At 33.1% G+C, this 14777-nt stretch overlaps 1 protein-coding gene across 1 annotated transcript; it reads left to right on the top strand.

Moving 5' to 3' along the window:
* The first annotated feature begins 4566 nt into the window (after nt 1-4566).
* Nucleotides 4567-5884, top strand: LOC132058509 (pathogenesis-related protein PRB1-3-like). Its single transcript, XM_059450989.1, has 2 exons — nt 4567-4856; nt 5441-5884. Exons 1-2 carry the CDS (start codon nt 4612-4614, stop codon nt 5778-5780), a joined length of 585 nt encoding a protein of 194 aa, XP_059306972.1. The 5' UTR covers nt 4567-4611; the 3' UTR covers nt 5781-5884.
* Nucleotides 5885-14777: the final 8893 nt, after the last annotated feature.

The raw sequence follows: 14777 nt of genomic DNA, 5'->3' as shown, positions 1-14777 counted from the left end.
TTCGTCGACTCGGATCCCCCCCTTAGGGCTCCAAAAAGGACAAATTAAACATAATTGCCTTACGACCCTAAACAACATAATTTTAAAAAACAGTTCACAAGCCCACTTTAGGCCTCCAGCATATTATCAATCACACCCATAGCCTATTCCCATTGAGTTGTCGTTCATTAGAGTGTTGGGAGTTGTCACACTAGTGCCGGCAAGCAGGTGCTCAATGTTGTAATTGATTTCTATCTCTCTACTTGATGCATAGTTGATTTCTGATCTTCTCTTTTGGGTGGAGCCATTTTATCTGCACACAAGAGACAAATAGAAATCATCAATTAATTCGTGCATCATTCAAAGTAAATAGGGAAAAAAAACTACGACATACAAGTATTGAAGCTGTTGCAACAACTGATGAAGAAATTTTTGCAACATCTGAGGATGTTGTTGCAACAGATTCCTCAGTTGTTGGAAAAAATTAAACAATTGTACCAACTTCCTCAGCAATTGTTTGATTTTTTCCAACAGCTGAGGAATTTGTTGCAACAACTTCTTTAGCTGTTGCAACAACCTGAGCAACTGTTTTTGATTTTTTCCAACAGTTGAGGTCCTGAGGAATCTATTACAACAGCTTCTTGGGCAGTTGGAAAAAATCAAAACAAATGCAACTCTTTTTTTCCTATGCCATAGATTGACAACAACAACAACAACAACAACAACAACAAAAATATCTATTTCACTACCAGTGTACGCTATTTACAAACACACAACCACAAGAAGTTAAACAAATACACCACATAAGAGTTTCTATAAGCATGCAACCTCAGCAACTGTTTTTATTTTTTCCAACAACTGAGGTCTTGATGAATCTGTTGCAACAACTTTTTCAGCAGTTGGAAAAAATCAAAACAAATGCAACTCCCTTTTTCCTAAACCATAGAAGGACAACAACAACAACAACAACAACAATATTTATTTCACTATCAGTGTACACTATTTACAAACACACAACCAAAACAAGTTAAACAAATACACCAAATAAGAGTTTCTTTAAGCATGCAACCTCAGCAGCTGTTTGATTTTGTCAAATAAGTATTGAAGTTGTTGCAACAACTTCTTAAGTTGTTGGGAAAAATCAAAACAAGTGCAAGTCCCTTTTTCCTTAACCATAGAAGGACAACAACAACAACAAGAACAACAGTAGAAACGTAATTTCCATACCAGTATATGCTATTTACAAACACCCAACCACAACAACTTAAACAAATACACCAAATAAAATTTTCTTAAGCATGCAACAACAAAATAAACAACTTTGAAGATAAACCCATATATTTCTTCTTCTTCTTTAACCAAAATCACCATTGTCACTTTCAGATCTCAAACCCTAACTTTGAGCCAAGTCAAAGTATAAAAAAAAAAAAATTACCTGAGAGAGGAGAAAACATCAAAGAAGAAGCACCACGAAGTGATGAAAGAGATAAGAGCACCGGAGAAAGAGAGAAGTCATTATAAGAAGATCTACAAGTTGGAGAAAGCTCATGAGATAGTTCTACGAAGAAAGAGAGAAGACTAAAGAGGTATTTTTGATGAGAGAGAGAGAGAGAGGCAATTTCAGCCACCTTTGTTCTTTTTCTGATTTTTGAAATAAATGGGTTGGGGATTTAGGGTGGGAGTTTTTGTATTTTGTAAAAGATTAACAAGTTTTAAAAATTACATTTTGGACCCTAATTAACTTAATCAAATTTTTAAGTGGGCTTTGACCTTGGCTGGTCTAAGTTGTCACCAATTTTAATTTCAACACTTGTTTGGTACCTTTTGTTAATTCTTCTCATGTAAGTGCTAATTTGGCTAAGCAAAAGTTGTATGTCGCTCTTCTAATTCTACCTTAAATGCTTATTTTTGTCCTTGACATAATTGTATCATACATTAAGGGTGTGTTTGGTATGACGATGCACTAAGGACCCGTTTAGCCATGAGAATTTTTCACTTTTTCTCGATTTTTTTTTCCACTTTATTTAGAAATCAGCGTTTGGTCATGAACATTCCAAATACAACATACAACTTGAAGTTGTATTTGAAATTTGGAAAACACCTAAAACCTTGTTTTCACTTTTGGTACATTCAAACAACCAAATATTATTTGCAAAAACTATAACCAAACATAACTCCAACTTCTAAATTCCAAATAAAGTGAAAAATATTTTGTTTTCATGGCCAAACGCCTACTAAATATCTTGAAAAACATTTTCCAAAAATTAGGCGAAAAATATTCTTTGGATCAATAAAAACACAACAACGCATCCCGAAATCCTCCAGTCAATCACTCCAACCACCAACCCACCCCCGCTATCCACCCCTACCCAACCACTCCAACCACCCCCACTTACCACCCCACCACCACGCCTTACCCACCCCACCTCCACCCACCATCCCCACCTACCCCCCACCCCCTACCTTCATATATTTATTTTACTTTTCTAAAAAAATTGAATTTTTTTCTACCTGCAGCCTACCCCCACTTCCCACCCTATCTCTCACTAGAAGTTGCAATCTGGATTAAAAAATTTATAGTGTTTTAGTTTAAATATATAAAAATACTTTTAAAATGATATTTTTCAACTTGCGTACCAAACACAAAATAATGAGTAGAAAAACACTTATTTTCTGAGAAAATATTTTTTTTGGAGAATATTTTCCGTCATACAAATACACCCTAATAGTAACATGGGATGCGATTGTATGTTCATCAACATAGGGGTGGGCAAGGTACAGTATGGTACAGGATTAGAAACTTTAGTTCTGTAACTTCAGTTTTTGGTTTTAAAAAATATTGTATCATTACCATACCAAATTAATTCGGTATTGCACCTCATAAATGAATTTTTGTTAGAATCAAAATGATTTTGTTGATACATCCGAACGCTTCACAATTAGGAAACTAAATTTATTGTTATAACCTGAATTTTCCAACAAAATCGATTATTCTATTTAAATCGTGATCATGGGCAAGTGCATCATTATACTGCTGAAAGATATGGTTCAGTATTTTTCAGTTCAGCTTCTGTGTTTTGCGGTACGGTAAATCGGTAATTATAGTTTGTTCGAATTTGACTTACATATACTCATATAATAGAAAATTACGACTTTCGGCTATTCAAGAAATGTCTCAGTTATATCGTACTAAACAATTTACACATGTAAAAATATTCAAAAGAGAGTACAAGCAATCCCCTTCATAAATCAATTACACAGAAATGACATTTCAATCAAGATAGATTAGTCAAAGTTCATACGTCTAAACAATTAGTTTTATACTAATACTAGTTTATATATTTGTAAGTATTATAATACTAATATATATGTAACTATATATACTTCGGTACGATATTCGGTATTTCGATTTTTTTTAATAAATACCGAATACCGTACTGAATACCAATATTATTTTTTAAAATACATAACCAATATCATAATACTGTAACCGTAAAATTTTGATTACGGTATGGTAATCGATATCTACCGTACCATGTCCACCCCTACTTCCCTCTTCTGATTCTACCTTAATGCTTATTTTTGTCCTTGACGAAATGGTTTTGTATGGCTACTTCCAATTTTAATAAAAATAATACTAATATTTCTAGATCTTTTAGGTATAAAAATAAGTAAAATTTACTATAAAAAAAGACATCATAAATTAAACAATAACATGGGATGAGACTGTACGTTGATCAACATGCATGTTAAGTGATATAGGAAGCGAATTAGCTAATCCCATTGTAAAATCAGATACTTTGCTACACAAGTTGGACGGAAGAAAAATATGGATAATATTTATATTATAAGAAAGGAATGATAATATAGAGTGACCAATTTATATGTTTGTCTATACAAACATCTGATATGCCTAAATAACTCAAATGATTAATTTCCTTCATAAGAAATTTATATGATTGTATACATATGAGTGGACAGAAACTGCTTGTGGTAAAAATAATGTCAGTTTAGTTTGTAGGGGTAAAATATATCATTCAAGGGTGTTATGTTCAACTGGATGAGTGGGAATGTTAGAGAATCCAATCATAATGGACCTGAAGTCAATGACAAAGTCAGAAATTTTGTTAAAAATGTTTAAGATTTAATATGTATGTATATGAATTAAGTAATTCTTTTACTTATATACTTTTAGTTTAATTAATACTTTATATATACAATATAAATTTTCGACGAAGAATTTTCAATTGACCACTCTTCATTGTATGTGGTTATGTTCTTTATTACGGTTTATATTATCTTGTTTTGTCCATTAACAATACTTTACAAAAGGAGATTTTTCTTAAAATCTGTAATATTATTCATTATTTTTCTATTATGACAAAGTGACGATCATCAATGAAGAAATTTTAAATTGTGATGATATTGCCCTATGATAATTTTCCATAATATTCATGAACATTATAGAGATTAGAGGCCACTGCTTTAGAAGTTGTTAACCGTATTCTCATCTCCACCATCTCTCCTTTCTTTACGCTACTCCTCCTTACATTTAAACCAAACCAAAACCAAGATTTCAATATTGCTACTTCCTATTTCCATTGTCATTGTCAATAGTCATTTTGTCAAATAATGTCGATGTCAATGGCTAAAATATTACTAGCACCACCAACTCTTTTGTTGTTGTTCATCTTATCAATCTTCATTATTTCCTCAAAAGCAACTCCACCAACCTTTGATTGGGTACAACAAGAATTCCTCAAGGCTCACAATAATCTAAGAAAGAGTGTTGGTGTTCCTCCTTTGGAATGGGATGCCAAATTAGCCGCTTATGCATATGATTGGGCTACTCAGCGCAAGGAGGATTGTGATTACAGGTAAGGATCGATGTCCATGAAAATATGACCTAACCAGCTCGTTTAAATTTAGATGAACAATACTGAACATATATGTATTCATCATTAACGGGTCAATTAAGGTGTAATAATCTTAGTTAGCTTATCGAAAGACTTGGATCAATTTGGACATCATATGTAGCTAAACTTAGGGTGACTTGCACAATAGGATCAATCTTCAGGTGCCACCATTTAAATTTTGACCTCATTAAAAATGGTGCAAAAATAACCATTTCGCCTGAATATGGAGCAAGATCCTGATGGGTCACCAAAAGTGGTCAACATCTAATAAACACAAAAGAAAATGGTCTATTTAATTATAGTCATGATAAACATAAGAGCAAAAAGCTTTTGTTAGTCCAATTTGGTAATTAAACAAATTATAAAAGAGCAAATAAATTCAAACCATTCTATAAACAAGGCCAAAAGTGGCTATTTGTACAAATCAGCTCGTCTTGACCGAAACAAATTCTAGACTGACTATGACTCGATCCTTTTATTGGCTCAATCAAAATTTAACCTAACTCGGCCATTTGACACCCCGTAAATTTTATTTATATCTACAGGCATCATTCTCCTGGCCCATATGGAGAGAACATCTTCTGGGAGCTTTACAAAGCCACACCTCCAGCCTTTGTTGTACAGAAATGGTTCGATGAGAAGAAGAATTTCGATGAGGTGAACAATGTTTGCAAATGCCAGCCAGAAAATGCAGCATGTCAATGTGGCCATTATTTAAATGTAGTATGGAAAACTACAACAAAAGTTGGATGCAGTGGCAACGTTTATTGCGATGACCAAAAGGGTGTTTATTATGTTTGCTCATATGATCCTATTGGGAATTATAAAGGTGTTAATCCTTTAAATCCTGGTGATAATTTAACAACTAATTCCACTAGCTCTTGAAGTAGTTAACGCGTGCTAGGTGCGTGTTAATTCTTCAAAAGAAAAAAATTGTAATTGATTTTTGTGTATGTTTGATCAATAAATAATGATGTTTGATTTTTGAATCATATTATTGTAAGGATTGTTTTATCCCATCAACTTGAATTCATTTAAATGGAATTAATGTCATGATATGCAGTCTTAGAAAATTGCTTGAATTTGTAATGTTTAATTTAGATGATATTTAATAACAAGTCCTTTTGGAAACGATATGCTACTTATTACTGCATTTTATTATTTGTCGATCACGTATATCTGCGTGTGTGTTTGTCGTTTGGACCCAACAACTTATTTACATTACAATCCTTATTTGGTACAGAGCATAAACAACTAAACAAGACTTGGAAAGGAAAACATAGCATAAACAAGAACCAAGCCAGCACACCTTATACATTATAGACACACCTTATATATTGAAAAATCTTGACAATGTTCTAGAGTTCGAACTTATTCAAGTGAAACTTCAGAACATATGAACCCTTGAAACAAGCACAAATTTATCGTTAATTACGAAGACCGTTTGGTCGTGTAGCTTATCCAAAAAATATTTTTTATTTGCATCCACGCTTTTTGAGAAGACGCAAGCATGTTTCAGGTCTGATGAAAGAGATTAAGAGAGCAAATGACAAAAGAGTATCACGCTTATTAATGGAGAACTGGCTAATTTTCAGTTTTTTGTTAAACAGTAGTAAACATTAATTGGCAGCCCAAAAACAGTCTAGCCGACACCCTTTTTACAAAATCATCCAAGTGACATAAAATAATTCACAAACTAGTCAAGAGAAACTTCACAACTCAATTTTGAAGGCGATTATTTTCGGTGTTTCTAAGTTTTCTTTTAATAACCAAGAAATTTTTCAAGGAATTATTTTTTAACTATCACCTTTCTATATCTAATTTTTGAAATACAATTTTTATTCAGGAGTGACGCAAAAGGATAATAAATAACCTAAATCCAAAATTTAATATGTGTTGAGTAATTTTCATTTTGATGTGATGTTAACTGTTATATACCTTCTTATGCTCTATCCATCGAAGTATTATAGCGGCCGTGCAATATGTTACCATAACATGACAAGATGTGTCCTTTAATTTGCTTTCTAATAAGTTGTGTCAATTCGTGCATGATCTAGAAGGACATCATGTTTTTGCTTAAAAGGCACATTAGCATGTAAGGGTGTGATTTAGTAGTTAATGGAGTGAGTATGAATCTTGGAAAAAATGGTTCAAATTAATAGATCATTGATTAATAGAGTTATTTTTGACACCTTTTGTTGAATATTTTATGTTGGGAGGTAGCAAGTATATATCCATTTTAATACAATGTCATAGTCACAGTGTACGCAAACTAACACGAAGGCGTATTAATAGATAAGAAGGAAAAGACAAAAGTGCACATTAGTCCTTGGTCTTGATCACTTTAAGCCTTCCACCATGGTGCCTTTACATGGCTTTTCTAATATGGACTAGGTAGGTTATGTGATGGTAGTCGATCCACATATGGCGATATGATTGCATTCTTCCATATTGCCTAGATATCTAGTCTCATAGAGTTGAAAAATTCACCACCTCATGCTTTTAGATTTTGGTGTGTTAATTATCTACCATATATTTGACTTCTAATTAAGCTCTAGGAAATAAGACATTACACTAGCTTTTCACTTCACTAGGGAAAAGCCACGCAGATGTGCTAATTTGATACACCACTTAGCCATTAATAGAAGGAGGTAAATATAATGGCTTAATAGTATGTATATGTATATCACACCCTTTTCATAAATCAAACTCCAATTACGACTCTACTTCCTTACCAACTTGAACTCATTAATAATAACAAGGATCTGACAAGATTTTCTAAATTATTTAGGAAATTGCCAGGCTCAATCTCCAGGAAACTAATTTTGGAAGTGGCTCCCCTCCAGTATAGTTTGTGTCCAGTCCGTACAGTGCCATGCTAATCTAATTACACTTGTCCGTTTTCAATTTTAATGGTCAATAATTATTCAATTGAAAGATTCTTTAAACCACGGTTAAACCCATTAGTTATCTATTTTAACCTTACCTTATTGGTAAAGATTTGAAATATTGCTTATTCCAGTTTTGTTTTACATTTCATAGAATCCCAGCTTGCTATGAATTGCTCGGGAAAACAACCTATGAAAAGAATAGAGTTTTTAATTGGATGAAAATCATTTACACTCCCAACTTTGCTTTAAAAATCAAACTTTCACCTCAAATTTGAAGTTTGAATAATAGATATTCTCCCATTTTATCCGAATTGACTTTTTCAGATGTCTATATTATCCTTACGTTATCAATCTTTGTCTTTTTTTTTTTTTTTTACTTCTTTAAAATTATGATTTTTCATTTTTAATCTACGTAACAAATTTTCTATAAAAAAAATTATTTTCAAGAGGAAAAAATAAAAGTGAGAAATACTAATTGAGTATACGAGCAAAAACGTTCTATAATGAAATAATGAGCAAATCTATAAATTTAATATTATTAATAATAATTAAAACTCCAATATCTATTTGCACAAGTGAAAATAACAAAGAGTAATAGCATTATAAACATATTTTAATGCAGGTAATACAAATATAAATAATAAAATATTTACAACTATTAACGAACTCTTAAAATATTATCTATTTATATTGTAAAATAAATTTTAAATTATAATTGTAAAATATTTCATTACTAACAACCAAAATTCATTTATGTATAGTATATACATAATAGAGAATAAGAGATGAGTGAAGCGCTTAAATATACACATTCACAATCATGCACTTACATACCTACATAGTTAATGCATGTAATATTAAAATAATACAATCATAAAAAATACTAGCTAGCATTAGATTTTGTATTTTAGTTCATAAAAGGATTAGATTATTTATAATATTAATAAACCTAAATAAAAAATTATAAATACTTAGGTTAAATACTAAAACATTATATATAATATAGAAAAGATTTTACATAGATGGTGGATTAAAATATCAAAGATAAAATAGACATTGCACAAAATAAAAGGGGGAGAATATTTATTATTCAAAGTAGAGGCGGGGTTTGATTTTTAAAATAAAGTTGGCATTGGGTTTAATAAATGTTACCCATATTTAATTCGAACGTGGTTGGAATTGGGTTGGGGGGGGGGGGTGTTGGAGGGGAGAAAGTTTACTGATATTTGGAGATTTGAAATGAAAATAATAAACGAAAAAAATCAAGAAAACTGTAAATATATAAAAAGAGAACTGATCCCAGCACTTTTTTCGCCTGCATATATATTCCCAACAAGGAAAGGAATGTTGTAAATATTATTTGTATGTCCATTAATTAATTTGGAGAGCAAGTTAATTAGCTTGGCCACCAAGCTAATTGCTTGGCCATTCAGTTTTTCCTCCTATAAATAGGAGTTATTTGTAAAATATTATATAGACAATGAAATCTCTCTTAAGTTACAGATCGAATAATATATCAGTCTCTTTTTATACACTTGTCTTTTGTGTGTTTACTTTATAGTTTTTATTTTATAGTAACACGTTATTGTTGGGATATATACTATTAACCATGTGTTTAGATATAGTATTTATTATAAAACAATTATTTATCCATTGTTTAATAAAGAGTTAAATAGATCATGTAGTAATATGTGTGTCCTTTACTTATATAGTAAGTGTATAGAGTTTAGCTTATACACAAAAGATTAAATCATCGGTTCTTATACGTATAAAATTTATGTTCACAATCTAAGATGAAAATTGGACAAAGTCATCGGTATAATTGTAGCACAAAATTAATATAATGTATCTTCATTATGGGAACGATATAGTTCCTTCTTCTTGTGCTAGTACATTTTGTCTGTATTGAACGGACCAAGTAGAGATAAGTGTTTTTGTACTGAATATATAAAACAAATTCTCTAGTTCATTATATGTACTTATACTCTTAATCTTGATATACTTATTATGATCAATGTGATTTGTTCATTATTTTGATTTATTAAAAGGTACGACTCAATTGCGGGTCTATATATTCCTGGTAAATTGGGTAATGACAAATTACATTTGTGAAATAATAATTAGTTGATAGAATCCATGTCTCGACTTTGAGATTGATGATACACCTTTATGGATGCTTATAAGTCTCATGTGAAAACCCTGCCGATAAGTTAAGCAGAAATATAAAGGATTCAATTAGTTAATGAATTAAATTGTCAGTAATTTAATTTAATTGATTGGTATCTATAATCTTAACATGGGGAGTTAAATAAGTTTTAATGTATGATTTGGAAATTGAACTGAGGAGTGCAGTTACGATTTTTTAGTGGAATAATTCATAATTTATTATGGTAGGATTAATTCAGATTTTTTGAATTAATTCCATAATAGGAAGCCTCGTTAATTAAATTCTGTGGTCCCTGCTGTGCCCAAATAATAATGAATTAAATGGAATATTATTTCTTGGTGGAAAATAAAGACCTAGATTTTGAAAAAGGGTGAAAACCCTAATCCTGTAGTTATAAAATAGGGGTCATATTCCATAAGGAGGTGAAGAGTATTACAAGCTTCTACACCTTTTCCATAGAAATTCGCCCACACGAATATCATTCAGGTTACACAGTAGAAGACCGTGGAACTGGAGGATGAACGCTTCGATGGTTTTTGCTCGTGCTTGAAGGCTAGATTCGAGGTTGCATTCACGCTTCAAGAGATAAGTATCAATTTTATGTTTCATTAATATCTTGATTATGTGTTGTCTATATTACATGCAAGTTCGATCCTGCTATTTGCTTCCGCTGTGTATGCATGTATTCCATCAGTTATAGCACAAGACTTTTTTTTGTTTGGATGGGCTTAAAATATCTTGATTATAAGCAAAAAAAAAAAAAAAGGTTGGGATAGGCTAACTTATTTTTTTTGGCTTATAAGTTATTTTCAACTTATAAGCTGCTTTAGATAAGCTAAGCCAAACGGGCCCAATTATTTTTTTAGGTTTATTTTATGCACAAAATGACTTTAAGCTGGTCAGTCAAACACTCAAAAAAGTTGAAAACAGCTTATAAGCAACTTATAAACCAATCCAAACGGGCTCATTGTCATTACTCTGAAAAGACGCAAATAATTACGAGAGAACTAAGGTTAAGTCTCATTTACTGGTTGTAATTGCTTAGTATTACAAACAATGAGAAAGAAAGATATGTTGGGTACATCTTTCTGTTACGGACAAAGGAAAAGATGTCAGGTAACATCTTTTTCTTTTAGGTATATTCGGTATGGAGGAAAACATTTTTCAATTTTCTCACATTCGTTTGGTCAAAAATTTTGGAAAACATTTTTTTTAGGAAAATAAGTTCCTCAAAAATGGGGGAAAATGACTTTCCTAATAAAAGTAAGGAAAACAAGTCCACAAGTGCATTCGACCAACTACTCAGCCCACCCCCAACCACCAAACCCCAATCACTCCCACCACCTCACCCACCCTCTCTCACCCCCTCCCCCCCGCCAAAAAAAATAATTTTGTTTTAAAAAAAAAAAAATTTTTTAATTTTTTTTTTTTTTTTTGGTTTTTTGCACCACGCACCCCTACTCTCCAACTACCAAACCCCAACCACTCCCGCAACTCAAGCACCACTCCCCCAACGCAGCACCCCACCCCCCCCCCTCTCCACCAATTTTTTTTATTTTCTTTTGGGTTTCTACATCACCATATCCCTCCCCCCTCCACCCCCCCGCCACCTCCACCCTTCACTCAACCCACCCCGACCACTCCCCCAACCTCGCACCCCCAAATTAGTTTTTCTTTTTTTCTTAAAAAAAAAGTTTTAAAAGTTTCTTTTTTAAAAAATTTTCACCCCACCCACCCCCATGACCACCCCCCAACACCCCACCATCCCCTCCAAAAAAATTAATTTCTTTTAAAAGTTTTGAAAAGGTTTCTTTTTTGATTCTCTACACCCACCCCCCGCACGCACCCCCTACCCTCTCCCCAATTTTCTACTTCCTATTTAATTTTACCTTTGTTAAAAAGTTACAAAAATTGAAAGTTTGTTATTGGAGGGGGTGGGTGGTGCAAAAATCCGAAAAAAGTAACTTTTAAAACTTTTTTTAAGAAATTTTTTTTGGTGGGAGGGGGGGTCCACATGGGGGAGGGGGGGTTGTGGTGGTGTAGAAAACCAAGAAAAGAAAATTTCAAACTTCAAGAAAAAAAAATGGGGGTGAAGGGGGTGGGGGGCGTTGGGGTAGAGTTGTGAGGCTTGGGTGGGTATTTTCTTGAAAATGTTTTCTACCAACCAAACGAACATGAGAAAATAAGTAAGAAATTCACTTATTTTCTGCTACCCAAATGAATATGAGAAAATAATTAGAAATTCCCTTATTTTCCAGAAAAACATTTTCCTCCATACCGAACACACCCTTAATATTCACTTGATTTCCTTATTAGAGTAGCCAATGAAGTTTGCAATAATATTGCATATCATATCACGGGTCCTTACTTGATGTGCTACTGTTGTTTAAGGAAAAAGATTAAAATATGTATATAGAGATACGGCAAATAGTATCTAGTTCACCTGACAAATATCGTTACATTTGACATATGAGTTTTTGATGCTATTATTCATAAATTTCTAAAAAAAAAAAAAAAAAAAAAAAAAAAAAAAAGGGGGTTGTAGATCTCATGGTGGTTTATAGCTCCGAAAGCAGCAATTGCTTTGAAGCTCGGTATACTCTTAAAAATATGTTAGAGAAAATTCTCTATCTTATATGTATGTCTTGATTTGTTCTTGAAGTAGCAATATCTTAAAAGAGGTTCTGAACTATCATTACTTGATACGATTAATGCACGTAAATATCTCATTCATGAAGAATGAAAACTTTTGATAAATGTTACAAATACAAATTCATTTCCTGAAGTGAATGTGATAGTATGGAGTAAAACCTATAAATACGAACGTGCATTTGGTTGTGACAATATCACGACTCACCAGAAAAGGTTGAATAATTGAGAAGTAATATTCTGAATATTCTATGTTTTACTCCTGAAGTAGTAATCTCATAAATCTGCTCTCGAAGCAACAAACTCAGAAATCTGCTCTCGGGGTAACAAACTTTGAACTCTACTCCCGAAGCACTAGAACTTTGAAATCTACTCCCGAAGTACTAGAATTTTGAAATCTACTGCTGAAGTAGTAGGATCTTAAAATTGATTCCAAAGTATTAAATATGCTGAAATCAACTTTGGAAATACTAAGACTCTAAACTCTACTCCTAAAGTAGTAGAACTTTGAAATTTACTCCTGAAGTAGTAAGACTTTGAAATTTACTCTCGAAGTAGTAAACATTTAAACTTTACTCTCGAAGTGGTAAAACTTTAAACTTTACTCCCGAAGAAAAAAGAATTAATAAAATATCATAGAAATATTCTGAAGCAATGTCTTTTTGTGCTTGAGCAAAATAACGAGCTATTGATGAACATCATATTGCAAGCACATTTGAATAATCAGGTTTCATTTCTCGAAGTGAATGAAGAAATTCCACAATATGTGTCCTGGAGAGATAAAATACAAGGAATATACATGTTAAAGTGCTTATGGAGGTTAGTCACTATTTCCAAATATTTCCTACCCGTCCCTTAGCCGACGTTACAACCATACAAATCCTACGTGATGCTAAATTCAACTTACTCTAATTAGCGAAACGGTTACTGTAAGGGCAAGCCTATGGTTCGTCATGTTCTAGCATTGGATTTTCTTTGTAAGAGTGAGTGATATTGTTGCATCTTATGTCCATTGAAATAATGTCATTGAACTTGTGTGATATATGAACAACTCTCTTTTGGGTGAGGGCACATAGTTGATAAGAGATGGGTGAAGTATTGATTTCTCGATTGAGTAGCATACTTGTTGTGTTTTGAGTCGTGTCTTGAGTCATATGCGTTTTTGAAAATGAGTGGTTTCTTGAGAAGGTTGGGTTTAGATGTTCTGAAATTTAAGAAAAAAATTTGTTTTAAAGTGTTTGGCATGACTTTTGAGAGAATTGACTCAATGTTTGGTTTGTAATGCAATGTTGAAATTACATATTAAACAAAACCCGATGTAGACCTGTTTGAGTGGTATGGTTGTGTTGAGTACTAGGGAAATGATTGGTAAGTGGTTGCTCGAGGGCGAGCAAAGTCTAAGTGGGGGATGTTAATATTTAGTACAAAAATCTAGAATTCGTGTCACTTTCACCCTACTTCTTAGCACTTGAATCGCAGCTTTGAATGGGAATTGTTGTATGTGTGCTTATGTTGGTATGTTTGTATGATTAGGTACAACAAGGACAAATGAAGGGTAATCCGAGCAATTTTGGTTGATTCTGAGGCAGTTGTGGTTTAGTTGAGTTAGCGGAAGGAGGTTGCACCACTTAGCGTCAAAATAGACCACTGAAGGGTCTCGTGCACGCACAGTGTCACGACCCAACCCCGTAGGCCGTGACTAGTGCCCGATTTGGGCACCCAAACACATCTACCGAACGGGGCCACCCACAGATGGCTTATACAGACACAATTATCAAACACTGCCTCAGATAATATCAAACACATCCACGAATATATAACAGAAGCCGACTAGGCTGTATTCCAAATTTAGATAATTTCCAGAAAAATTTCGGCAGAGTTTCCTTTGTTTTTCGGACTATCCAAAATAACCCCGCGTACGTAAAAATACCAACAAAGGCCACAAGGCCAACAACACAACATATATACATATGCGGACCGGCGCGCGCGCGAATGGGATCGCCCAAACACAAACATATCCAAACGCAACCGTACAAAAGTAGGCACAACCCACAAAACATGTCCACGGACCTCTAAACCGATGACGAGAATCATATAACGGGACGGGGCCCCGCCGTACCCATGAACAAATATATATAATGCAACGAACGAATATATACCAAAAATATAAGCTCC

The sequence above is a fragment of the Lycium ferocissimum genome, chromosome 5 (genome assembly GCF_029784015.1).
Source record: "Lycium ferocissimum isolate CSIRO_LF1 chromosome 5, AGI_CSIRO_Lferr_CH_V1, whole genome shotgun sequence".
NCBI classification, from domain to species: Eukaryota; Viridiplantae; Streptophyta; class Magnoliopsida; order Solanales; family Solanaceae; genus Lycium; species Lycium ferocissimum.
This window is presented reverse-complemented; position numbering and strand designations above follow the sequence as displayed.

What these genes read in the sequence shown, in the direction of transcription:
- LOC132058509 (XM_059450989.1), top strand. Translation starts at nt 4,612, where the DNA reads ATGTCGATGTCAATGGCTAAAATATTACTAGCACCACCAACTCTTTTG. An exon ending in AAGGAGGATTGTGATTACAG is followed by an intron (nt 4,857 to 5,440) that starts GTAAGGATCGAT and finishes TTATATCTACAG; the next exon opens with GCATCATTCTCCTGGCCCAT.